This window comes from Idiotropiscis lumnitzeri, chromosome 20 (assembly GCF_059441095.1).
Source record: "Idiotropiscis lumnitzeri isolate Australia: NSW breed Sydney's pygmy pipehorse chromosome 20, RoL_Ilum_1.0, whole genome shotgun sequence".
NCBI lineage: Eukaryota > Metazoa > Chordata > Actinopteri > Syngnathiformes > Syngnathidae > Idiotropiscis > Idiotropiscis lumnitzeri.
Window position 1 is genome coordinate 8,518,463 of NC_142410.1, and position 26,705 is coordinate 8,545,167.

General features: G+C 45.3%; 1 protein-coding gene across 4 annotated transcripts in view; it reads right to left on the minus strand.

Moving 5' to 3' along the window:
- trrap (transformation/transcription domain-associated protein) overlaps positions 1 to 26,705 on the minus strand; it is a 51,927-nt gene that overhangs the window by 17,057 nt on the left and 8,165 nt on the right. For 3 of the 4 annotated variants that reach the window (XR_015840025.1, XM_088284221.1, XM_088284223.1), the window contains exons 23-59: positions 25,734 to 25,933; positions 25,427 to 25,644; positions 25,138 to 25,335; positions 24,768 to 25,028; positions 24,522 to 24,683; positions 24,159 to 24,255; positions 23,489 to 23,610; positions 22,490 to 22,660; positions 22,093 to 22,161; positions 21,180 to 21,200; positions 20,581 to 20,700; positions 19,990 to 20,109; positions 19,609 to 19,773; positions 19,350 to 19,531; positions 19,022 to 19,220; positions 17,351 to 17,479; positions 17,009 to 17,275; positions 16,688 to 16,894; positions 14,675 to 14,833; positions 14,461 to 14,598; positions 13,955 to 14,065; positions 12,650 to 12,796; positions 10,752 to 10,965; positions 10,533 to 10,661; positions 9,781 to 9,930; positions 9,370 to 9,569; positions 9,173 to 9,294; positions 7,661 to 7,874; positions 7,335 to 7,514; positions 7,081 to 7,227; positions 6,876 to 6,995; positions 5,493 to 5,780; positions 5,255 to 5,392; positions 5,072 to 5,184; positions 4,215 to 4,350; positions 2,180 to 2,371; positions 783 to 978 (exon numbers count right to left, since the gene is read on the minus strand). Coding sequence is in view for 3 of the 4 variants with exons in the window: in XM_088284221.1 (XP_088140347.1) it covers positions 783 to 978; positions 2,180 to 2,371; positions 4,215 to 4,350; positions 5,072 to 5,184; positions 5,255 to 5,392; positions 5,493 to 5,780; positions 6,876 to 6,995; positions 7,081 to 7,227; positions 7,335 to 7,514; positions 7,661 to 7,874; positions 9,173 to 9,294; positions 9,370 to 9,569; positions 9,781 to 9,930; positions 10,533 to 10,661; positions 10,752 to 10,965; positions 12,650 to 12,796; positions 13,955 to 14,065; positions 14,461 to 14,598; positions 14,675 to 14,833; positions 16,688 to 16,894; positions 17,009 to 17,275; positions 17,351 to 17,479; positions 19,022 to 19,220; positions 19,350 to 19,531; positions 19,609 to 19,773; positions 19,990 to 20,109; positions 20,581 to 20,700; positions 21,180 to 21,200; positions 22,093 to 22,161; positions 22,490 to 22,660; positions 23,489 to 23,610; positions 24,159 to 24,255; positions 24,522 to 24,683; positions 24,768 to 25,028; positions 25,138 to 25,335; positions 25,427 to 25,644; positions 25,734 to 25,933 (6,002 nt within the window). In the remaining variant the exon portion in view is untranslated. The remainder of the gene's footprint in view (positions 1 to 782; positions 979 to 2,179; positions 2,372 to 4,214; positions 4,351 to 5,071; positions 5,185 to 5,254; positions 5,393 to 5,492; positions 5,781 to 6,875; positions 6,996 to 7,080; positions 7,228 to 7,334; positions 7,515 to 7,660; positions 7,875 to 9,172; positions 9,295 to 9,369; positions 9,570 to 9,780; positions 9,931 to 10,532; positions 10,662 to 10,751; positions 10,966 to 12,649; positions 12,797 to 13,954; positions 14,066 to 14,460; positions 14,599 to 14,674; positions 14,834 to 16,687; positions 16,895 to 17,008; positions 17,276 to 17,350; positions 17,480 to 19,021; positions 19,221 to 19,349; positions 19,532 to 19,608; positions 19,774 to 19,989; positions 20,110 to 20,580; positions 20,701 to 21,179; positions 21,201 to 22,092; positions 22,162 to 22,489; positions 22,661 to 23,488; positions 23,611 to 24,158; positions 24,256 to 24,521; positions 24,684 to 24,767; positions 25,029 to 25,137; positions 25,336 to 25,426; positions 25,645 to 25,733; positions 25,934 to 26,705) is intronic. The other variant, XM_088284222.1, reaches the window with a different exon arrangement.

The following is a 26,705-nucleotide window of genomic DNA, read 5'->3' on the forward strand; positions in this document are numbered from 1 at the left end:
ACCGAGAGAGAAGAAAAAAAATGGTGTCTGTATTTATTATACAGGTGCCATCATTGAAGAGGAGCGCCATGGACGTATTGCACAGCAAATGGCGCATGGCGATAGCTTTTTTATCAAGAAAATTCCATTTTCACCACAGCACAAGTTTCAAGGCCGTCATGTATAAAATGAAGTGGATTTTATTGGATTCGATTTGACACGGAAGGGCTCGATTCAATTCCATTTTCGATTCACTTTGATTTTCGATTCAATTTGACGCAGTGCCAATTTTATTTTTTCGTGCGGAAGGCATTCTTAGACGAACCAATGCCGCAATGCAATTAACTCATTCGCTGCCATTGACGGATATAGACGCCCAAAAAGTACATTTCATCCATTTGACCTGGGCTGGGCATTAAATGATTAAATACAAACCGCATTATTAAAATTTTCATATTTACATTAAGATCATGTACGTTTTATTTAACATGACCAGATAAAAAAAATACATCTGCCTTCATGCTAGTAGGCGCTGACTTCACTGTAGGGCTGCACGATATTGGAAAAAAAAATTATATTGCGATTTGGGGGGAGGATGCGATGTACATTGCGATATTGAAACTAGAAAAGTTTTCACCAGATGACTCAAATAGCTCTGTTTGGAGATTTATTTTTTTAAACCCAGCCCTACATTAGAAGAATTGGCAATACACTAACTAGAGAATGTAGCACGATTGCAAAAAGATGCAATGTAAAAACATGACACGCGTGCCGATGACGCCGGATCCCGTCGAGAGTCACACCTTGGTAGTGATGCTGGCGCCACATGAAAATGCTGCTCCAGTGGGACAGGTCATCGGACACAATGGGAAGTCGGTTCCTCCACGTTTTCACCACGGTCTTCATGTCATGGAGGCTGGTGTTGCGGCCCAGGTTGGTCGGCTGCAGCCCGGCGTTAATCTGGGCGGCTTCTTGCAACTCTATGATCTGCTGTGCCGCCTGGAGGGAGCATACGAGTTAACAAAGCTTTCGCCGTTTAAATTTAACAGTCAGTGGATGCTTTAATCTCAAAATGCAATTTAAAAAAAATAATAATTTGTATGAAGTTGCCTACAGTTGCATACAATCAGAAGTCAACAACTTTGATGATTATTTCTGAAAATGATAAGCAAGGTATGGTCTCTCATTCTGTGAAAAGAAGCCTCCATCGATTGTCCCAAAGCTGCTTTGTGAACATCTAATCAATCATTCCATTCTAACGAGTCATCAATCAATATTAGCGCCGGCTCTGCCGATCGATGGGAGTGGGTGATCATCCATTGATTGTCAGACGCCACCGGGAGGCCGGATTGGATGATTAACTCGCTTTTGGAGCCTTTCTGTATTTGCCCAGTCTGGCTTTCTCATTTGCAGAAAGCTCACAGAGTTGTGGAAGTGGCACGTAAAGTTTGGAACGGAGATTTACAGCTGGCTGCCCGACCGGCCTGTCGAGGAATAAATAGCAAGGATAGAAACTGGACTTCACATAGGCAAGATGAGCTCGTGCATGCGCAAAAAGAACAATGAAGTAGTCACCTGATCTTGTAAGAAAAAAAAACGCAGTTGCATATTTTTTTTTAATCAGACAACCAAAATAAATTGCGCAATATATTTATTGACAATTATCAGTTAATATCAGTTGATGGCCCATTTCTAACCTTCAACGGGGGCCACGCTATTCATCATGCAAATGTAATTTGGCTGCAGGTATTTAATCAAACGCTATCTTACGGCAGCAAAGTAATTACCGCTAAACTAACTCTTCTTCGTTCCTTTCTCTTCGCGCAGCGTTTCAGGCCCATCGTGCTTAAACTCCATCACCCTGTTTTCTCTCCTTCACCCATCCTCCCTTTTCATCTTTTTTTTTTTCGGCCTATTTTAATCTCTTGCGGAGGAACTAAAGAGGCTTAAAGTTTTTTGTTTTTTTTTTGCCCACCATCATCTATTCATCTAACTCAATTTTACAAAAACGGAATGAAGAGAGGAGATAGAGGCCGTTATCAGCGCTACTTAACAACGCAATGTCTCAAGGCGACGGATGGTCTCGCAACATGCATCTTTCACTGCTCAAGCGCGCTAAACGGATTCGTGTGGACTTGCACGCATCAGTCTGTATGATTTATTTTGACAAAAACAAAAAAGCAAAAGTTTGCATACGTACCTGGAGCAGCGGCGTGTGCACGTGTGAAACGATATGAGGCAAGCGTCGCCACTCCCGGATGGCGAGGCTGGACGCCATCTCCACCAGCCGCTCGATGAAGTTGAGCTGCTGCTCCTCCGGGTGGCAGATGGCCAAGTAACCGCGGTGCATGTTCACCTTCCACGCCATCTCCTTGGGACAACTCAGCTCCACCTGTTTGTGGTTCAGCAAACACCAAACGGCCCATTTGTAACAAATTAAAGGGGAAGTCAAACCCCCTCCAAAAAATATTCACAAGAATGTTCTATGCAGGCTCGCTTGGCAAAAAAAAAAAAAAAAGGCATTCTTATTAATAGTGTTTGTGGATTATGAGTCAAGCGGTAAAACTCACCCATTTTTAGCCATCTCAGGCGGCGGCCATTTTGTCACATTTTGTCGACTGAAAGTGACATCACAGTTGCTCAAGGCTCAGCTTCAGGAAACCGTGATTGGTTGTTAGCTGTTGAGCAACTGTGATGTCATTTTCAGTCAACAGAAGTGACAAAATGGCCGCCACGAGTTGGCTAAAAACGGGGGGGGATTTTGCTGCATAACTCATATTCCACAAACGTGATATTAATCAGAATGACATGTTTAGACTGGTAAAAGCGTACAGAACATTTTATTGCAAATACTTTTTTGGGGTTGACATCCCCTTTAAGACATTCAATTTCTCTTCACTTGACTAGTGCATTTGATTGTGAAGGCATTTTTTGTGGAGTTTTTTTTTTCTATTTTTACTTTTTTTATATTGAAGAAGGTATTTTCTTAGAACTGGAGTTGAAATATAATTCCCTCTTGCAAATACTTTTTGGGGGTTGACATCCCCTTTAAGACATTCAATTTCTCTTCACTTGACTTGTGCATTTAATTATGAAGGCATTTTTGAGGAGTTCTGATTTTCTTTTCCATTTTCACTTTTTTATATTGAAGCAGGTAAGTTGAAATATAATTGCCTCTTTGAAAAAAAAAAATAGTTCAATATATTAAAAAAAATGCAAGGCTATATTGCAACATCAAGCAAAATTTAAAAGTAAAAAAGGATCAATAACATGGTTTCCAATTCATTGTACGATGATGTTGCCTCGGGAGTTTTGTATTTCTAACTAATCAAACTGGGTTTGACATCGCAGTAGCACAAAGGGCCCTGATATTGATTAAAATGCCGAGTTGATTAGTACAAAACAAATAGCAACCCCGAGGGGGGGGGGGGTTGGCTTCAAAGTCCAACCTGTGTCTAACGTTTGGAATTTCAAAACCGAATGAAGAATATGAAGACAACGACGGTGGTTGAAAAGGGCAAGGGGGGAGTGAAAAAGCCCAGGCGTGTATTTGCATTGGCTCTTGAGAAAATTACAGTGATTGGTCAGCGCAGTTATCAGGGGTGACGCTTGATGAATGTCCCGCAGACAGCGACGGCCTTATCAAGAGCCGCCTTTAATTGAAAGCCGGGGCGTTTTGGATTCCGCTTCTCAGCTTGCGAGGAAAGCCTCGCCTTCGCTCTCCGCCGCCATAAAACAAATCAGCCCGCAGCAGATGCCGGGGTAATTATTCACACGCCGAGATGCCGTAAATATTAGCGGCTAACAGAGCAAGGAAGAGGTAGGTAGGAAAGAAGAGTCGGTTAAAGGGATGAAGAACAAGTAAAAGTTACAATTGGTGACAGAGGAAAGAAGGAATAGCGGAAGGAGAAAGTGATGAAGTGGAGTTGGTGTTGCCATTGAGACAATTTAATTAGGTGTCGCCTTAGGACACAGCGGCTCAATGGATTGGTTCCCAGTCTCCTTGAAAGAGCAAAGTAGGATTATTTGTTAGATGTCAGGTACTATCACACACTTTCCATCCGTCTACGCTTCCTCTTAGCAAACATGCGGCCAATAAATTAAGACGCGAGCTCTCTCATACACCCTGGCGGCTATGGAGCGACCGGACGCTCTAATAGCAAGCGACTTCCTCGTGTCGACGTGAGGTCTTTGCGGGATATGAAACGTTGACAAATTAAGTGTGTACTCCTCACCTGCACCAACGCCTCCTTCATGGCAGCCCAATTGGAAACCCTCCAAGCGCATTCCAGCACTAAATAAGGGTTGGAATGGGCTTTGGATTGGCCGTATTCTGTCAGAGGTTCCCACTGGTTCAATTCCTTCGAACAGCTGGACACGGAGCAAAGAAAAGAAAAGAAAATGTTGACTGGGCCTCGCCATACAAATAAAAAGAAATCCTCATAAAAATCTGGTGCAAGCTATTTCCGTGAAGCCGTTTAACTGAGATGGGCCATAAAATGTCACATTTCCCCACTATCATTATACATACCGCAACTCTCTACGACACTGGTGTCAAACTCAAGGCCCGGGGGCCAGATCTGGCCCGCAAAGTCATTTTATGTGGTCCGCAAAGGGCAAATCATGTGCGTCAACTTCCTGTTCCTAGCACTTTTTTTTTTTTTTTACCACTTTTAACAAAATTGAGATGAGATTTTTTTTATTATTTTAAAATAAATTGAAAAATGGTTGAACAAACAATTAGTGGCTTTCCATCAATTTGTTGTGTCTAAATGATAACGTAAGGAGATCAAACACTTATATGGGTTCACAGTCATAACGGCCCGATGTGGCACGTCCAAAAAAATGAGTTTGACACCCCTGCTGTATGAGAATTATATCAAAGTAAAAGTTTTCACTCCACTTTTTCTTGACTAAATCTCCTCAAAACTATTAATTGAATGCGCCAAGCGCTAATCAGTTTGTTTATACTTGAATAGTCCAGAGAATATAACAATGTACATCAATGTTGAAAAAAATAAAAGTACAATAAATCACATTCTGCATTATATTATTATTGACGGCGCTTTGGGAAATAAACCACATTCGTTACCGTATCCAGTGGTCCTCCCAGAGCTGGTACTCAGGGAATATGGCCGGCGACACATTGCTCCTCTCGTGCTCCTTTCGAGCCTTCTCCATAGCTTTCTCGTAGCTTTCCTGGGCCTGAAGACGCATTCAAGTTGAACTTCCGAGAACGTTCTTGAACATGATAACGTTTAACCTTTCACCTCACCTGTTCAAAGAAGCCATGTTGCTCATAGGCAATGGCGGTGGCCGTTTCGGGGAACTTGCATCTCTTCTGCCACAGCCCCGCCCACATGTCCTCTTCTTGGAGTAGGGAGTACAACTCTGCCAGGGAGTCCAAAATCTCCTAAAAAATAAAAAAAAAATTTTAAAAAAGGAAATCCTCAACAAATCTAAAGTTAAGACAGTTACGCGCTACGATGAGGAGGAGGGTCAAAACGCTTCACCTGTTGAGGCGGCGTGATACTCTCCTGCTCGTAGACTTCTGTACTTTGCTTGGGTTTCGTGTGGAGGCTGAGGCCCTTTTCGAAGGCCTGCTGCTCCAGCATTAGAGTGGATCGGAGCCACAGGTTGTGCGTCTTGCCCAAGTACTTGAGCACACAGGGACGGATGGGGATGGGGGGCACACATTGAGACATGGCCTCCACAAAGCAGTTTAGGGCACTGGGCTGACAATCTCTTTGGGCTTGGTGGCTGCCGCTGCACAGGAAAGGACTCATTTCTCCTGATAATGCCTGCGGAGGGAAACATGGATTGATAATTGTTGCTTTTTTTTTTTATTTCCAAATTTTTTTCCCGCCCCAATGCATTTCAATGGGTGGGAATAGTACGTAAATTTTGGCTGTTCACGGGCCGGCAATGATGCGCAAAAAACAGGAGTGAACTGTACAGGAAATAAACGATTAGATTGGTAATAGGATATTTTATTTATTTATTTATTTTTTAACTTGCTGATTGGCTCCAAAATCCTTATCGTGCAACGCTTATTAAAATAGATCTGCAATTATTTTTTTTAAGAATAGTACATCTTGAAACTATATAAAAGAAATAAATAAATAAAAATATAGGAATGGACTGATACTATTTTTTTTTTTTTTTTTCAGACCGAGTACAATTGAGTATGAACGATTTCAAGTACCGATACGTGACAATGCCATTAAATCTTTGTGACAAAAAAATATGGACGATTTTAATCAAATATTTTTCAAAAACTCAAATTATTGTCAATTATTTGATAACAATCATCACATCCCCAGCAAGATGATAAATCCCCCTACAGACGCACGCGCGCACAAATAAACGATGCGTTGCGGCTGAGTAAAATTTGCAGCGCCTATTGACAGCATTGAATATTTAATGTCATGATGGTCACTTTAATGAAGCAAGCAATAATCAAGACCGATTGATGAGCAAATTCCATCTTGACAAAGCGAGGCTAAATGCAGCGATAAGAAGCCGTCAGAGTAAACACACGTCGCTCGCCTGTGACTTGGAAAACCTGTCCCGAAAAGAAAATCATTCCGATTCTAATGACTGCATCTCTGAAACCCAAGTGCTCAATCACTTCAAATCAAGGCCTTTCAAACCCTCTCAAAATACTCCATATTCATTTGGTTATTAGTTCAGCTCATTAAAGCTTTCCTTCCTCGGCTTCTCATTTCCATATTTAGCATAAATGAATCCACCCTCATTAAGCACAATTGCGTGTGTTGAGATGAAGGTCATATTTGTGTGACCATTTCACTGTTTTGCATGTGGCGTGAACATCGTCCTCTTGCGGGCATTTTGGGTTTCGGGGGAAAGACGCAAGCAAAACGGAATATACTCACATGCTGCTGCCTGTCGGAGAGAATCTTCCAGAGACGAGGAAAGAGCTGCACCCAGGATCTCTCGGCCAGAGGAGTGGCAATGTGACACAGCTGCACGAGAGCATTCAGCAGCGCCCCAGTCTAACAAAAAGGACACGGTGAAAATGACTCCATTCGTTCATTTCTCGATTCCACCGCGGCGGTGACATTTCACGTGTTTCCTTACCTTGACTTCTCGGAGAGAATCGAGGAACTTGTCATGGCGATTCGTAAGCATGTGCAGTTGGTTGCCAGCATCCCTCTCGGCCTGGTCCTTAGTCTTGGGAATAGCGGTTTGGTCACCTGGTGCTAACTCTATGTCGATTTCGACATCCTACCAAAGGGGGAAATGGAAAACGGCATTCACGTCACGCCAATGGATGCGATAAAGCTGGAAATTGACGCGTGTGTGTGTGTGTGTGTGTGTGGCGGTGCACGTACCTCTTCCTTGGTGTCGCTAGGCTCCCTCTCGCGCGGTTCCTGCTTGACGTGCGTTGCCATGGCGAAAGCGGCGCGGTCGTGGCTGTCGGCCAAGTTGATGACATTTGTGATAGACGGAAGCATTGATCCCTGGCAGCTCGTGCCGATGATGGTGTTGCGTTCGCACACCGCCAGCAGCAGCTAATAAGCGAACGCAAAGTAGCAAAAGTTGTTGAGCCACGTGGCAGAAATGCTGCAAGCTGACACTTGTCAAAAATAAATTGGGATTGGAGTGCGATGACACCTTGTGATTGCTGGCTCGGTATTCTGCGAGAAATATCGCTTACCTCGATGCACTGCTTGATCCAGAAGTGGCTACCCATGGCCTCCCAGTTTTGAGAACAACAGATGTAGAGGAGCCTCTCATAGACTCGCCGCTTCATGGAGGCATCAAAAACCTCAAAGAACTTGGCTCGGATCAGCGGCTGAGTGCAGCGGAGTCCGGAGAGGAAAGCCGGCTCCAACTTGGACGTGATGTCACTTCCGGACAGAGTTTCGTCCCTGCATGAGAAGAACCTGATGTTTACTGCCGGCACAAAATTTTAAAACGATTTTAAAAGCAAGTTTGGCGCTTTCAGTAGGGCCGATGATTGTCGCCATGTAAAAATTGGGAGAGAATCACCAGCGCAAGATGAAAGGAATTAGAAGAGGCGAATAAAAATGAGTGAGTAAAAGAAATCTATTGTGATGAAATTTGAGGGAAGGCAGAAACCAAAAAATATCAGCCCAGCCTGTGTAACATTCTTCCCAGTTTAAAACTGGGAAAAGGACACCTGAAAAACTGTTCAGGGAGAAGTGACCACCAATTGTCAAAATGCTTTGAAATAAAACCGGACCAGAAGTAGAAAGAAGTTTCGTCATTGGTGATTTTTTTTTTTTTTTTCGAGGGGGACTGGCGCCAAATGCAATTTTAGAGCCTTTCAATAAACTGAACCAACACTCTCCAAAATTGCATTTCTGAATGAAGATGACATGTGCAATAATATTTCTTCCCTGCGTTTAAAAAATGAAATGATCCGCTCTCGCTGTCATCTTCCATTTAGCCCGAGAGAGAGAGAGAGAGAGCATGAGAGCGAGAGAGAATGAGATAGAGAGAGGGAGAGAGAGAGAGAGGGAGAGAGAGAGGGGGAGAGACAGAGAGAGAGAGAGAGAGAGAGGGAGAGAGAGAGAGAGAGAGAGAGACAAAGAGAGAGGGAGAGAGAGACATAGAGAGAGAGAGAGAGAGACAGAGAGAGAGTCAGGGAGAGAGACAGAGAGAGAGAGGGACAGAGAGACAGAGAGAGAGAGAGAGAGAGAGAGAGAGAGAGAGAGAGAGAGAGAGAGAGAGAGAGAGAAAATGCGAGGTAAAAAAAAAAAAAAAGAACAAGGCTCCAACAGCTGGACATGGCTTCCATCGGCGCCACTCTCTTGCTCATACATTGTTCTGGCGCAGCTGCTTTATTATTCCAATATCATTACTGGCTGTCAATCATGGCTTTACTACTCATTGGAAATCTCCCGACACGAAGAGCAGATGGGGCGGAGGGCTACAGGATGCATTTGCCTGATTAAAAGCGCAACGTGAGGAAGTCACGGCCAAAAAGAGAATCACGGTTTGATGTATTGCCGTGGACGGGATAGTCTCTACCCTCCCAACGCCCCCAACTGTGAGGCGGAAAATAAAACACGCTGCCGACATGACCACCGAAAGGCACTCCCGCAGCCATCTGTGTCGCGGTCATTTTCTTCTTGCCTGACCATCCCCGACCTTCATCTCTTACGTCGAGCCACTTGGCTATATGATGAATAGCGGTAATTACCTGTAGACGTAATTAACGAGGTCCAGGAACTGGGCGTTTAACTCCAGTTCATCGGGGAAACGCTTCTCGATGTAGGTCATCATCTTTACCAGCAAGATGGACTTCTCGCGAATATTGGGCATCTAGGAGGAGGTGGAGTGTCAATGGTTTCGATGCTTTCTCCCCCATGCGGGCCTGAACGGCCTCGTTGTGCTCACCTGATTGGCGGCCATCGGCGAATTATTTTTCACCCACTCTTCCACGATCTTGACGACGGCGCGGAGAATTTTGGGGTCTGACGACTTCTCGATCAGCGAGGTGAGGATGACCTGAATGAAGTTCTTCCTCATCTCCATGCTCATGACGGAGAGTCGGGTCTTCACCAGGTCGAGGCTCAGCATGACCAGCTCACTCGTCACTGTCAGAAGAGAAGCGTCAGCGTCCGGAGACAAGAGGGAACCGGTTTATGCCTGATCATAACTTTGACGGCCCGGCAACTGGGGGTTGAGACGAGCTGGCAATTCTTGCTAATGCTAACAGCTAGCTGCTAGCCAGAAGTAGCAACTATCGCCTATTTTTTTTTTTTCGTCCATCTTTGCAGCATCAGGATCCCCGTGCGTGTCATTTACCGGTGCTGGTCTCGGTAACTGTCGGGTTGGCCTGCTGGGGGCTCAGGTGTTCGCGCACCATCTTCTGCAGCGAGCGCATAAACACCGAGATGAGGCGATCGATGTAACTCGCATTGTAACTGCAGGCCGATTTGAGGATCATCAGTGTTCCTGCGTGGGGGGAAAAAAAAAAAATTATCATTTTTACGGCAACACACAGTTTCGTAGTGTCACACTGGAAGGGGTAGGGGTGAGTATGAGAACCCGCCCCCCCCCCCTCCCCTTTTTCTCCTTTCATTGCTTCTGCTCCCCGGAGCAAATGTAGGAATGTCAGCCTTCCCGGCCAAATGGATGCATTACTCCACTACCTCCCGTGACATAAAGAGACCAAAGGCTTTTTATTGACCACAACTGCTTGTTCGGGGGAAAAATGTGACACACAGCTCATAGCTTTTTGGCCTCTGTATTCTGAAAGCAAGGAGAAATACAATGAGAATGTAAGTGCTATTGATTAAATATCCCGTAAGATCTCTGACGTCTGCACGGTGAGAAACAATGTTTGCGTCGGGAGGACCGAGAACACGGTAATCATTTCTGAGTGGAACCTTTCTCAAATTCTTGCATTTTTTACGAGCAAACCCATTCGTTTGATTGCTTTAATTGACTGAGAAGTCAGTTCATTTTTGCAGGTGAAAAATAATTAAAAATGAGTGTGTGTGTGTGTGTGTGTAGACACAAAAAAGAAAAAAATGTCAGTCAAGAGTCTGTCTCACCGAAGAGCTGCGTGGGGTTGGTGTTGCTTGTGGCTTTTTCATAGTTGGTAAGTCCCTCGTAGATGACCTTGCCCACGGCGGCATACAAACACTCCAGCTCCTCGTACTTTGACGCCACGTTGGACGTGCCTGGAATGAGATGAGGCGCGAGACGTGTCACTTCCGACGTTAAATCCGCACGCGGCGCCGCGAGAATTCGCAAACGTGTCGGTGGCTTACTGGGTTCAGTGGGAAAGATGCTCATGAGGCGGGAGAGGAGCGAGTGAACGGCGCGCAGGACTTTGGTGTTGCCGCAGGTCATACAGGCGGCGATGCCTCTCTGCAGGGGCTTGAAGTGGGCCAGGATGGCGGGTGATTGGAGCACAGTCAGCAGGAAACAGAGAATCTCCAATCCGGTGCAGATGTTGGAGATGTTAGCCTGAGCTGGCTGCTCCTGAACGGACGGTGGGAATGTTCAGAACCCCAATTAATGGACCAAAACAAGGAGATCATTCAACTCATTCACTGCCAATGACGGCTATAGACGTCAAAAATCTTTTTTTTTTTTTTACTTGGCTGGCAGTGAATGAGTTAATTATAAACCAATCATAAATATCACAGAAAAAAAGCGCAAATAAGCGGACTCATTTGATCAATTCCGATTCTCAGACAAGTTCTTTTGTCCATCAGTGTCACTAATTAGGCTCTTAAGCACCAAATCAAAATCGATAGGGTGCGCACAGAGGTATCACTCCCAGAAAAGAAACAAGCCACTGTGATTTGTACTAAACCAAAGATCGATAGCACGTACACGGGCCTAATTTGGGCTAAATTGTAACCAAGGTGCACAAAGATGACAAGTCCAAGAGGATAACCGGAGACAGATCCATGGCACTAATCTCGACTAATGAACAAGGTGACCCCACTGAGGAGGTTTCGGGGGTGGTATTGATCCTGCGCCGTATGACTACAAACAGTCGATTGTGGTGGTGGGAACGATAATCGGTTGGTCATATTTAAAAACGATTCTGCCGTGTTAATAAAACTAAAAAGTTGTCAGTCCACATATAAAGCGCGGGCGTACATTTGTGCTGAGGCTGAGCTAATACGCGACAAGAAGGCGGTATAAGGATTACCCAAACAATCGGTTTTGGTGACGCATCCGAATCGGAATCAAATCGAATCATGGGCCTCAGAATCAGAATCGAATCGCGGGCTTGCGAATCGGAATCCAATGTAATTCCCACCCGTATTAAGACATGCACACAGGGAATATGCCCGCTTGTAATTGTCTGCAAGGCTCTTCCCGCCGCCTTCTCACATTACGCCCTTCCTGTTCTACCAATGCCGAACATGACAACACAATGAGAAAATAAAAAGATAATCTGATCTAGGGCATTGCTCATTAACCCGATGGACATGTAGCGTACACTCCCTAAGAGACAAAAACCTTTGTACTGTCGGAATAAGACCTCCATAGACCCTTATTAGTCACGCCATCCGCACGAAATGTGGAGTGGGAGCTTGGCAGGTATAAAACACGCACAGGCAGCGAGAGAGAGAGACAGAGAGAGGTACAGCTGATGCAATGATCCCCGCAGGAGTACAAAGAAAATATGGGATAACGCTGCGGTACGGCGATAACCTTGTCTTGTCTGTGGCTGCGAATCAGACCAGCCAGATGAGCGGAGACAGAGGCGAGCGACAGATAAGGGAGACAAAGTGAAAACAGAGGCTGAGATGATGACGGGAAGAAGGTTGCGGCGAGGGACCGAGAAGAAAAGGGTGAAGGGGAAGATGCAAAGAGGTGCGCCGGCAAGGGCAGGGGAGTTTAAAGATGAAGAGGGTCGGGGGGAGTTGAAAAACAAGTCACAGGGCAACCCGGATTGACTTTTTGTTATCTCACCGCCGTCATTATTTTGTCATTATGGCAGTCGGCGCCTCACTTCGTGTAAAACTGATAACAAAGCGCTCAGGCGTTTGCGTAAGCACCAAGGCGGTGTCTAAGCTGTGACGGGGGAAACTTTTGCCGTCCTTTGGGAAAACGCGACCAGCTGCAGTGGGACTACGACTTTGTTGGTTGCGCTGTAACAGAGGAACGGCGTAAATGGGCAGTATGCGTCATATGCCGTTCTCACCACAGTCATGAGCAGCCTGTCAAACCACTGTAGCTTGAGCTCGGCGCGAGGCCACATGTCAGGTCTCAGGGCTGTCTTCATCAGGCTCACGCAGCGGCGAGACAGAAGCTCTCCCGGAGATCCGGCCACGTTGGTGCTGTCATTCACCTAAACGGGAAAAGGCGAAGGGTTGGGACACGTATCATCGTCGTTGCCAATGACTCTTCATCTTCCGAGATTACTATGGCGTCCAGAGGAGGAGAGAAATGGAATGATGGCCAAATGAAGCTTTGTGAAGCACTTGTGATCATTTTGGTTACCTCTAGATGGCACTCTTGGTTTAAAGATGCAGTGGAAAGAGCAACTTCAAGAGGAATAAAAAAAAAAAATGTTTCCCCCCCCCCATCACTAGAAATCCCTTAGGTCAAGGAGAGACTAGAAAAGAACGCCGCTATTAGTCAGCATTTCATTTAGTGATAGACCGATTATCGGCCAAACCGATTATCGGGGCCGATATTTGGCATTATCGGAATCTGCTTCCTTTTTTTTTTTTTTTTTTAAACATTCAAGGCCGATAAATTAAAAGTGGGTTAATTTTGGCTCGATCCAGCACGCGTTTCTCTCTCTCTCTGCTGTGCTGGTGGCCCTGCCAGCAGAAGCAGATTGGCCTGGCGCCAAGGGCATCATCTGATTCGTTCCTTGTAGCAACCAATCAGCAGAAAGTTGCCTATTTGTTTTCATTGAACTACAAAACAAGCAGCTGAGCCTGGGAGCTCAGTGTACTTTTTGTTCAACTCTTAAAACTATTTTGTCTTATTTTCTAAGATCTAAAAAAAAAAAAGAAAAAAGCTTTAACATGTTCAACACATCACTAGAGTTTTGGAGCTTTTATTTCATTTTATCAATTTTTTTTTTTTTCAACAAATGAATATCGGCTTCAAATATCGGTTGACTTCGAATAATCGGTATTGGCCCTGAAACAAAAAGCATATCGGCCTATCACTAATTTCATTCATGTGGCAAGGAGCAAGACAGCGGCGTATCATTCAACCGAGCATGCCGGTTCAAGGCCGCTGCTGCCGACAATGAAACCTCGCCAGCTCCTGCTTGATCATTATCCCTGACATTTTTTTTCCCCTGCCGGTTTTGATTTAGTATCACAACGCTCTGTTATTCAGCAGCAAGAAACTGAGAGACTGTCTCTCTATAGAATTTATTAAGTGTAGCACAGTGCATCGGTTACATAAGGGCTGCACACGAAATGCAAACCGGGGAGAAAAAAAAACCCCACGTCTTTTACCATTTTGTACGCGTCGGAGGTGTTACCTGGCATGCAATCCGGATGAGGAAATTGGCCACGGTGTCCGTATGTTGTTTGTCGACAGGTTTAGTGAGCATCGTCTCAGTGCCTGGCATCGACTGACTGCGACCAAACACCTAAAAACAAACAACCGTAAGACTGAACAGGAGGGGGGAAATATTGGAGATTTTCAAAATGATTTTGTTTACGTGACAGAAATTGTCCATGGAAAATCTTCACAATGATAAAAAAAATAAATAAAATAAAATAGAAAATAAAAACTTCACAATGATAAAATAAGTAATAAAATAAAAAATAAAAATAAAATAAATAATAAAATTAAATGAAAAAAAAAAAATTGGCAGGGTTTGAGATTCACCTCCTGGCAAAGTTTCATCTTATACAGAGGCTGTTGTGATTGAAACTGATCGTGTTTTTCAACAATACAGCTCAAGGGCAACCGTTGCACAGTTTGAAGTGATTGCTAATTTGGGAGGTTGCAACAACAAGTAATAGAAGTAAATTAGCTCACAGTGGAGGCCGTTCCTGCTGCCAGACGGAATCTTTTAGCATCTTGTCCGGGAGTGGCGCCGTCTGCGGAGGAGAGTCCTACTTTCACGGCCCCGCTCGTCCCTTCGCCGCTGGACCCGACTTCTGCTTCGGAATCAGGCTGGCGGGACCCGAACAGGAGGGATAGACGTGTTTCACAAATATATTCTTTCGTCTCCATGTACGCATGTACACACCAGTTGGTCTTTGATCCTTTGCAGCTCCCACTTGATGACCACCTCGGCCAAGTCCACAGCGAGTTTCCGATGCTCGATGGTCACTGTGGGGGTGAAGCCCAGACGCTGCATGGCGCTGATCATGTGCTGAACCAGGTGGTGGCGCACAGGATAGTAAACCTGCGGAAATATTTCAAAGTTAAAAATGCCAACAAATCCGCTAAAAAAAAAAGGGAATGGAGGCAAAACTTGAGTTATTTATTTATTTTTTTTAATTATTTTAATATTTAACATGACAGGTTCCCTCTGGTGCAAAAGTTCAGACAGTGCAAGCATGCACATTAGCGGCTAACGTGGCTAACTGTTAGCACAAGCATCCGCAATCCAATCACAAATGATGGCGTAACCCACCCGCCGCTGCCTTCCAGTCTCAGCAAAGTTGTGTCGCCATCTGTCATCTATCGCCGGTTAATTAATCCAATTGCCAGTTAATTCCCATAAATTCCCATAATTGGCAATCATTGGAAAATTCCCCGTTTAAATCCCAGTGGAAATTGCCCATCCCTTTGCCCTCCTAGCTGTTAGCGTGATTGGCATTCAGCACATTTCCAGTCGTTTCTGTCGAGTGAGAAATTCAACTTTTGCTCCACATATTGAGAGTTTAAAAACATTCCTCCATATTTCAATCTGTTTGCGCGTACATAAACAAAAATCTTCATATATGGTGGGGGGAAAACTTTACTTTGACACTCAGGTAAGACTTGAGGTTGACATTTTGCAACACACCAAGTTAAACGGGTTGCACAATCATTGTCAGCCCGAGTCACAAGTCGCATCCACTTAGTTTCAAGGATGTGACACGGAACACTAAAGCGTCACACTGGAGCCTCACTTAGCTTCCTCGCAAGGCAAACCGGCGACTCTCGAGCACGCAGACAAAAGAGCGAGAGATGAGATGTCTATCAGGGGGTGTTTGGGGGGGGGGGCTTTCTCGTGACAAAGAATATTCAAGCTTCTCACTTTGAGGATAATTATAGGCGATGGAGCAGGACTTCAACGCCCCTTAATGACAGAGAGGCTAAGCCCTGTCCATCACATGTGCACATACTCAAAAGTCTCTAATCTGCCTGTCATTATCATCCCCCAGTGCAATTATGCTGACGTGATTACATTAGATTAGTCATCTGGCCCGATGAGAGCAACCTGTCAGCGAGATAGAGAAGAAATCTGGGGAGGGAGGAAAAAAAATGTCAATTCGGCGCAGAGGCACCCGGGAACATCAAATGAGGAGGCATCGAGTGTCGATCAAGTTTTAAGAGGAGTGCTAACACGCGGGTCAATGATCCTTTGCTGGTGTTGTTTCATGGGTCACGCTTCTGAATGTACCTTGCTCTTTAAGGCGATTCCGGCCAGAAGACGGTTGCCGCGTGGGAGACGAGTAGCATCGCGGCCACTGTCGATAAACTTCCATCAATACGATGTGGGTTTTTAAATTATGATGCGATTTATTTGCTGATAAACAACCAACAAACAATTTTCATAAAGAGCACGCGTTAGGAATCACAGTTCTCAGTAGCATCTAGAGATAGATTGATTATCAGCCAGGCCGATTATCGGTGCCGATATTTGGCATTTTGCGGATTATTGACATCGGCCTTTTTTCTTTAACTTTCAAGGCTGATAAATTAAAACATTTATTTTGGCTCGCTGCAGCACACATCTCTCTCTCTCTCTCTCTTTGCTGTGCTCATGGCCCTGCCTGCAGAAGCACCTTTTGTTAGACTTTTAAAACTCAGTTGTCGTTTTTCTAACATCTAAAAAAAAGCATTAAAATGTTGTAAATTGCTGAAGTTGTTTAAACTAAGTCAAGTTTGGGAGTCTTTATTTTCCAAAATTTTGACACCCTTTTTTTCAACAAATGATTATCGGCCTCAAATATCGGTTATCGGCCTCCATGACTACTAATAATCGGTATCGGCCCTGGGGAAAAAAAAAAAAAAAGCTATCGATCTATCAGTGGTAGCAACGACTCACCCGGAAGTGCTGCACTATGAGGTGCAGTATGTGGACCAGCTGCGGTACCGTGTGGCCCTCCTCCACGATGATTTTGCGAGTCCAGTGCGTCAGCATTTGGTGGCCGTCCTCCATGCGGGCTGGCACAGCTGGCGTGAGGATGGCCATCGCCTGGCGGACGATGGCGCGGGCCTCCATGGTGTGGGCCTTTAAAAGGCTGTGGAAGACCTAAACAAGCCACACGTTCTTATTCGGCTAACATACGTTGCGGTAGGGGAGGGTCTAGCATCAATCTTTGTGTTTTGTACTATGTGTAAAATCATTTAGCCCCCTCCTCCTCACCTGCAGAACAATCTTCTTGTGAATGGCGAATTTGGCAATGATGTGTGCCAAAAGTAGATGTCCGCTGTATTTGCAAGCAGGGTCCACGCAGGCTTTGGGCAACAGGCACGGCCAGGCGAAGGTCATAAGGCGGCGCAACTTGCTGTTGCGGGATTTGTTGTTGTCGTGAATGTGGTGGGGCGCATGCTCCACCAACAGCGTGGAAAACTGCAGCAAGCATATTCGGAGCGAGTCCAGCAGGTCCGCTTGCTTTTCGGGATCGAGAACCTTAGAGATATGGAATTCTTAAGTACACTGACATTCGAGTAAGTATTATATCTCAAAAGCTTAGTGCCGGCGTACCTTTGTGATGAAGACGCTGGTAATGCTTTCTGGATTGTCCCCTTCGGGATTCGGCGGGCCGAGGAGCTGCTCACCTTCCCCCTTCTCGAAGCTGTATAGGAAGGCGGGATTGAGGATGTGCTGCAGCACCTATCAGCGACGAAAACAAAACGGGAACAAAAAAAAAACGAGCCTCAAACCTCAAAATTCAGCTTCACGGTTCACATTACAGACAAGGGAGGCGGAGCTAATCCCCAACAGAGCATCTTGGAAGAAATTGAGCACAATTAAAACTCTCTAAGGCACTAATCTACTTCAACATTTCAGATGATGGAATTTCAGACTATGATCATTAATTAGCTGGGGAAATAAAGTATATGGACAGATTCGTGAGGCAATTGTGGCCAATAAAACTAATACGTAATATGACAGCAAAGCACTCCTCCTCTCGATAATCTCCTTAATTAAATACGGCAACAGCAATTGCTGCTTCACAACACTTGAAAATGTGAAATGCTGAAAATCTTGGCCGCAATAAAGCTAACGACTGCATTTAGGAAGTCATTCGCTGCCATTGACGGATAAAGAAGTCAAAAAGTTAATTCATTCTACCAGGCAGCGAATGAGTTAAAGAAGCTGCTATCTGTTAATGACCCCCCCCCACCCCAATTCAATCCATCATTGAGGAGGCCGGGACGACGCTCAGAGAAGAACGATCACGGCAGCATATGTTCCTCCTCCTCCGTGAGGTCATTACTCGCACGCATTCGGGGCAGCGTCAAGGCAACCGTGACGGATACAAATGCAGACGCGCAACGCGCAGCTCCGATTGAAGACCCCCGAGAAAATGCACCGCTTGCCAGTCTGCTCTTCAGCCCCATCATTTCTCCGCTTCTCTGACATCAATCACTGCATTTTTTTTTTTGGGGGGGGGGCATAATTAGATGAAGTGATCGTACACGTGACATATAAATGCAATTCGCTGCAGCATTACGGGTCAAGTATGAAAACGTTTTTATTTTTTATTTTAATTTCGAGCAAAGCTGAAGCTACTCTCTGCCAGCATCGTTGCCTGTTACAGCATCTCAGTCTGCGTGTGCGCGTGAGCCGGGCTCAAAAGCAGCTAGAATGATTGTAATGCTTGCAAAGGCTTGTCGGGTAAAGCGTACACAAGGCATTCATCTCCCGGTGCCTCAAAGTGTCTGGAAGCAGAATTAAAAAAAAAAAAACATATCCTTTGTGACTCCATCAAAGAACTACTTCCACAAAAACAAAAGACAAAACTAAGTCCCCGATGCTCACGCTATGTGCGTGGTGAGAACAAAGCAAATCAGCTGAGGTGACAAACTCCTGCCACATAATTTATGATGCATTATTCACTGCGAGGCTGGAAAGATCAGTTAAAAAAAACAGGTTTGGAGCCGAAGCCAAACCAAATTATTAGTCAAACTTTGTTGTCTTTCGACAAAAGTTAGCCAAGACTTTTCTCTGCCCATTCCCATCAAAAAAATGTAGTTGACGGTAATTCACGTCAATGGCGTTCAAAGAGTTAATATGGCAAGAGTGAAGTTGACAGCCAACATCGGCATGTCAATTCTGATTGCTGGTTGACAGAAAATGTCACAAGCACCGAGCCCAGCATGATTGCATCCATCAATTGAAATTTTCTGCTCGGGCTGCAAATGATCATACCTTCGCTTTGAGCTCGTCGTTGAAGTGCGGGTCATTGAACTCTACAAAGCGGAAAAACAGGGCACGCTTCTGGACGATGGAGTAGTTCCTGGGAATTTCCTCCTCCATGTACTCCTTCAGGAAAGTCATGTTGCACAGGAAGCGACCCGTGAAGGCCCGCAGCAACTGGAACAGCAACTCTATCTCGGAGTAGTTGCGCCTTTTTGGACGGGACACAAGGTCACGAAGTCAAAGTCTCAAGTCAAAAAAACCTTCAAGTCGGACTAAGTAGGACTCCACCGAAGGCCCGCCGCTGCCGAGCAGTCAATTGAAAATTCAAGATACATACTTGCAGTAGCTAAGAAGACAGTAAGCCAGCAGCTTAGGCTCCTTCCAGTTGGTGGCGGCCATGTTGTCTTTGCGGTGTCGCTCTTGAAAGGCCTCGCTGACCCACACCCGCCTCAGCTGGTTCACCAGCGAATGCTGCCCGGCTAGCCAGCCTTCATCATTTTTCACAATGATACTGATGATCTAAGTAGACACGGTGGAAGACGGTTAGAGGCACGTGCGTTTTGTTCCTCTCGAGCCTGTGAAAGGAGCGCAAATACCTTAATGGCTTGAAACTGGAGGTCCAGTCTGGCCGTGGTGGTGGAGGGAGACCCGGGGCGGACGGTGGCGGCCGTGCCAGCGGGAACCAGCAACGTGACAAAGCGGTTGGGATTGGAGGCCAGTACGTCTCTTAGCGGCTTGGCATCTTTGTGTTTCAAAAAACTCTGCATATGGACACAAACACATTGTGTAACTACGACTAGAGTAGATTTGAACAGGAAATGGATGCTCTTTTCAGTTTGCCGCTAAATGGGAAGACTTAAAAAGTGGAAAACCCGACGGCTTCCTCATTACGACCGATTAGTGGGGAAGCTAAAAAGCCAAATGGTTCTTAAAGCACGCCAAGGGGGACAACCACTTAGTGTGCCCGAATGTCTGACCATGAACATGCGACTCCACTGAGGGTCATTAAGAGTCGCCTCCATCATGAATAGCTCCACCGTCTGAGAAGGGTGGCGAGTCAGAAACTTGATCAAAGGCTCCCGGAATGGACTGCCGGCCTGGTTGGTGGAAGAGGAAAAAGACATGAATAATGAATTAACACGGCGATGACTTAAAGGGTAAGTCAGCACCCCCATCATTTTCAGTCGACAAAAGTGACAAAATGGCCGCCCCGAGATGGCTAAAAATGGGCGGATTTTACTGCTTAGCTCATATTCCGCAAACGAAATGTTAATCAGAATGCCACGTGTCAACTAGTGGGCCTGCATAGAACATATTCTTGTCGAGAATATTTTTGGGTTGACTTCCCCTTTAATATAGATAAATAAACCATTTTACGTGAGTTGACCTATTTGTCAGTATTAAAAATCTCTTTGCTCAAAAACTTTGCTAAACCCAGAACTAGATGGATGAAAGTTTAAATATCAGATTAAAGATGGTATCGTTTTCCATCAAGTTTCCCTGACTGATGAATGATTGCATTAAGATTTAAATCCGAAAACAAAATGCTGTTTTCGGGCGCGTCTTACTTCAATGAGCATGGCCCTCTCGGTCTTCATGACGACCTCCAGCAGAGGCTTGACTAGAGTTTGAGGAGCGGCGGGGATCAGGTGGAAAAGGTTAATGATGGCAGAACAGATCTTCATCTCCTACAAAAAAAACAGTCAGAGAAAGACAAAAGAAGGCGGCGGGGAGTAAATCAAAGTCTCGGTTGGATGCCAGAATTGTATTTCTGAGAAAGAAGCCACTTTGGAAAAAATGAATTTGAGTCAAATGAAAAATGCATTCGGTGTCAATTAGTAAAAGACACTCAGATGAGTTACTGGATCACAAAGCCACGGCAGACAAATGCTTGAAGGACATTTAAGTGTATTTATTCTTTCAAAACCACGACTAGGGATGGATTCTAACGGTAAGTCGGCATCTTGGGAGGTGCAGCTGTCAGTAGACAATTAGAGGCTTCCGAAAAGATAAAAAATGTGAGAACATGACAGAGTCTGCAGACAATCACAAACACACGAAACACAAAACCAAAAGGGCAACTTCACTAGCATCACTATCACAACATTGGCTCGAGGAAGCGTCAAAACGTCACCAACAGAGGGCGCAATACCGGGTCACATCTCACCTCAAAGCCCTCCAATGCAGGCTGTGCCAGAATGGGAGACAGTGATCAGAGTCAGCAGAGTAGTGTGTGTGTGTGTGGCTGAGCATTGTCCGTTTTAGGTCCACATGGAAGGCGAGCAGATGAGACAGGATGATAGCGAAACGAATCGGTAGCCAGCGACAACCTTTCCGCGCGACCTCAACGAGCAACTTTTTCGTCAAGCGGGGCGCGCGAGCTAAACCCAGCGCATTTGGAGATAAAAGGTCACGCGCAAATGAAGATAGTTCATCCTCTCAAGTCAAAAAGTCAATTGGACTCTCTTTCCACGTGCCTTTCATTCCCCTCAGCTGACCCCCCCCCCACCCCGCCATCCTTCATCATCCCGTCGTTGTCGTTATCAGGCTTGGCTAATTGACCGCATGACCCTGGCTTGACGGCGACTTCGCAGCTCACCGTCAACTGGCGCATAACGAGTCAGGTTGAGAATAAGGGAAAAAAAAAAATGGAGCTAGTTTGCATGTCATTATGCAAAGTATAACGCACATGAAATGAAAGCTTGAAATTTTTTTTTACTTCCATAACGAGAGGCGGCTGTTTTTATCCACGTTGGGCTCTCACCTTTTCTTTGCCGTTACAAGGTTATCTGTCAGGGACATAATGAGGAGACGCAGCGCTGCGCCAACCCCCCGCCAGCCTGGCGCCTAATTAATCATCGATTGTAATATGGCCACTCGCAACCCATCGGGGAAGAGGCCACGCGGAGGATGTGTTGACGACACTCGACTTAAGCTCCGTGCCATTTCCGGTTCGATTTCGACCGATCCTTTGACGTTTGTATCGAGTCGCCGCTTCAGCGCTGGATTCGCAACTAACTCTCAACAGAATTTTGCGGCGCTTGGTGCATGTGTAGACATGGCTCCATCTCTGTACTCACACTTCCATCGCTGCGCTGGCCTCCCTTGTGCGTTATCACCACCACCTCCATCCACTTCCGGAGGTGTTGCTGATGAGACAAAAAAAAAATAAAATATGACAATGTAGGCGAGTACAAAGACACACATGCACACAGTCTTGCACAATAAATACAAACGAAACATTAATACATACTTTTAGGGTACACTAAATTGCTAAATTAATCCTTAACTTATCCACTATCAGCCAAGTAAAATAAAAAAAATGTTTTAAGGCAAATGTGTTTTGGAGCCACAGATAAAAACAGATATCGAGTGCAAAAAAATTTAATAATAAATAAATAAATAATTAGAAAAATAAATAAAATAAAATAAAATAAATAAATCAACAAACATGATGCAAATGGAAGCCTTTCTTACCATCATCTGATCACAAAACTTGTCATTGAAAGAGTTCGGGAAGAGGCGCGTGACTGAAGTCAGTCGGTTGACCACATTCAGCGTCAGGCTGCGGTAATCACCCAGCATCATAAGCAGGGGCCGCATGTGAGTGTGGATCTGGTCCACCTCAATGGTGGCGCCCTCCAGGAACTAGAAGCGAAAAAAAAATCTTTCAACAACGTCATTCGACAAGTCACGAGTACGAGCAAAACTAGTAACCGTATTATTTGACGCCACCTAATGGACATGGCCTTGTGAGATTCTCGAACACGATCAACTTTTAACCACGCGCTGCAAACCATCTCGCGGCCGGGGCCGGTTGCAAAACAAGCACACGTGAGAGAAAGATGCACGGAAGCCACATAAATTCTCCTCTCGGTGGCGAGAACAAACACTCCATCCTGTATTGATCGGGCCACAGCAATGCTCATTAGTGCTATCGGGGCAGAGATGAAACAGAGTTGGCCTGGTGGGGCTGGCGTGAAAATCGCAGGATCAAGAGTGATGGCGGCAAAGAAAGAAAATGAAGGGCACGGAAATTGAAGGAGAAAGGGGACAAAGAGCATCTAGGGTGAATGGATCGGGGGTCTTCATGGGATGGATCATTTGATAAATCGGGGGTGCACTGAGTCTGATAAAGTTCAGATGGATTCATAAATGATCTCTGCGATTGAAAGCGACATGAGTGGGGCAGCCTAAGAAATGCGGGAGTAGCCGCCGAAATGAGCCATTGAGATGCGGGAGGCATACTTTCGGAAAACTATATGCATTAAAAAACATGAGTACGCCTCACAGCTCCAGGGCAGCGTTGAATTCCAGTTTAGAGCAATATTGTGCGAGAGGGTCTCAAGGTTTTTACTTAAAAGGAGGCTTATATTCAATACGGTTGAGAGACTAGAATAACTAAAATGTACAATCTTGACAAATGAGGCTGAGAAAAAAAAAAAAAAACGTTTTTTTTTTTTTTTTGGGACTGACCTTCCTCATGCATGCCTCTCCTGCTTCCTGAAGCTCACTGTTGGTCGAGTTGAGGGCCTTGAACAGGGCGGCAATGATCTTCTCTCTCGACTGCGGCAAATAGTTGCAGGCCGCCAACGCATCTAAGGAGGCAGCACGGAAAATCCGTACATTCTTATTTTTGCAAAATCGGTGTTTGTTGTGAGATGAATAAAGTCCGCTATCGCACGGATCGTTGTCCGCGCATAAGTAGACGGCAAATTTAGCCGAGCCGATGAAGATGGGCTTCACTTGGTGCCATTAGCGGAATTTCTCACCGTCACGTGGTTCTTCTGAATCACATCAAATGGAAACGCAGAAGCTGGCACCTTTTTTTTGTTTTCAATTAATTAATTTATTTAAACATCTATTTTTTTATTTAAACTAATTAATTCAATTGATATATTTAATAAATTTATTTGTTATATTGCACTGAAGAGGGGAGCTCTCCAATCTCGTTGTACACTGAGCACAACGACGATAAAGGGCATTTTGATTCTTAACTCATTGACTACCATTGACGGCTAAATACGTCAAAGATCCTTTTTTTTTTTTTTACTCAGCCGGTAGTGAATGAGTCTTAATCTACATTTAAAAATGTCAAAATGACACGAAAGGGCATTCTGCTTCGGATTAATTTGCCGTGACTCACTGAGAGCAGCAATGCGCAGGGGCACCAGAGACGGCAGGCTCTTGTAACACGGCAGCTTCATCAGCGCAGCATCATCCGCCTCACACAAGTTCAGCAGCTGAAGAGAGAACAGCACAAGGTAAGACTTCCTCAGCTTCAGGCATAGCAGGGCTGCCTTTTTTTTTCTAGTTCACAAAATCCAATTTCAAATTCATTTTACCTCCTTTGCATGAACTTGAATGAATCAATAAAATGGATTTCTCTACCTAGATTGAAGCCGTCCAGTGTAAAATGTTTGCATGCATGACCTGTACAAATATAGCCTTTTTTTTCTCCCAATACTGTGATTTCATATAAAACTGCGGTGTTGCATTTTTTGCATACCTCTGTATAGAAGACCTTGTGCTCCATGACATTGAGGTCCATGGTGAAGAGGCGGGGCTGCAGCGTGGTGCAAAAGGTGTTCCCTTCCATCAAGCCGATCTGCGCATTCGCAGGTTGGTGGCGCAATAGATGTTTCTTCGGCGGAACCATATCTTGCAAAACCTGATTAATGGATTCAAATCAAAGCGTGCACATTTTATCCGGTTTTGTTTCTAAAGCTGATAAATCTCGACCGCAACGTTTTACCTCTTTGTGCGGCTCCATGATGACAGTGACGCTCTTGCCAGTGACCTGCGCCAGCACCTGCAGGGAATGCATGGCCTGCTTCCTGACAGTGGAGTTGGGGGAGGTCACCTCACGAACGAGGTCATGTGTTACCATGTGGAAAGATTTGTCCTGGGCAGTCAGGAGCTCTTCCGTTTTTTCTTCATCCTTCAGCGGAGTGGCGCAGCGTACCAGCAGCTGCTCCAGGGTCGTCTTTGCCATGGCGACAGCGCCATTTGACACCTGGGCAAAGGCCAATTCCGAGTGTTAAGCAATTCAGAAGCCAACATTTACGTACTAAATGGGGGCTTATTATTTCCTCCCGTGTTCACAAATTGAGATTTAAGCTCACCTCTCCGGTGAGGTCCATCATAACGAACAGCAGGGCCTTGAGAAAAGTGAGCTGGTTTTGTAGAACCCAGATGAGAGGCAACCTTTCCATTAGAAACTTGATGGACACCACACCACCGAGCTTGGCATACCAAGCCTGCTCATAGCAGCAGGCACACAGACGCTCCACAATGTAGGAGAACAAGGGAAGCTGACACGCCTGCAGAAATACACGTCGCCCATTTACATGTAGCAATTCATATGCAACTATCGCATTAATGCACACGTGCAAAAATTAAAGAGTGACTCACCCTCTCCTTGGAGCCAAGGATGATGCTGGCCACATCAAAGATGACGGCAAGGGCCACCTCCCCGATCTTGCACAGTTCCTTCTCCTCGTAGGCCATGCAGATGGCGATGGCATCGATCAGAACAAGCGGATCCATGCCCTTTGACCCATTCTCTTCACTGTGGAACATGGCTGTGCTCGGCTGACTGCCGAGCTGGTAGCACGGCAGCAAGAATGGACCTACGGGGGAGGCGAGGCACAAATCCACAAATGCATTTAAAATCACGACACTAAATTGCAATTGGGGCAAGATTGATCACGAGTCTCACCGCACTGCTGTGCCACAGCAACCATGGTGTAGTGGCGAATCAAGCTGGCTACGAAAGGTAGCGCGCTGGGCCTCAGGTCCTTGATCACGGCAGACATGAATGCTCCAGTTAAGGCCTGTTCAAAAGTTCTGCGGGCAGGCGTGTCCTGTGCCTTGTAGCGATGAGAGATAATCACATTGGGAATCCACTTCTCGGTAAAACTGGAAGGAGAAAAGAAAAACATAATGATGAGAGTATGTTCGAGGCAGTGTTGAGAAGTCATCAAGTACAAATACTTTGTGCTACTGTGCTTGAGTATTTGGGTACTATCGCATTATTTATGTCTCCTAATATACTTTTTAGTCCTTACTTTGTCCAATATGGGCTGGTCACATTTTTTAACATCAGCCAGCAATTAAAAAAAATAAAAATTAAATTTCGCAAATGAATATGAAACGGTTCCGATTTGCACTTTGTCCCTCCTATTGTCGCTCTTCGGCAGCTCGGCTGGTGTCCCTGTTGGTATTTGTTATTTACAATAGCTGAAGGCAACTGGGCCGCCGTGTTATTGAGCAGCTGTTTTCTCCATGCTTGAGCTTGTGTTTTATAATGCCACACGCCGGGGGTAGACCTGATGGATCGCTTCATCTAATTATTGCTATTTAAAGGGCTGCTATTGGGGGTGGCGGTGGGTAGAGAAAGGGGGGGGGGGGGTTCACACCAATGTAAGTGTGTGTACTTACAAAAGCGATTTTTAAAGGCCGAGAAGGGCGTAAATGAAGGAAGAAGAGAAGGGGGAAGAAAAAAAAAAGACTTTCATGAGAGAGGGACAAATCAAGATGTGTGACAGTGGAGGCGGCATAACTGACACACTTCATTACCCCGGCAGAACTGCGCACGAGGATACACTTGTCTTTCTGCATGAGCTTTAAGTGTGTGTGTAATGAAGGGAGAGTGAAAAGGGGCCGGGATGTAGCGTAAACAGACGGAAGA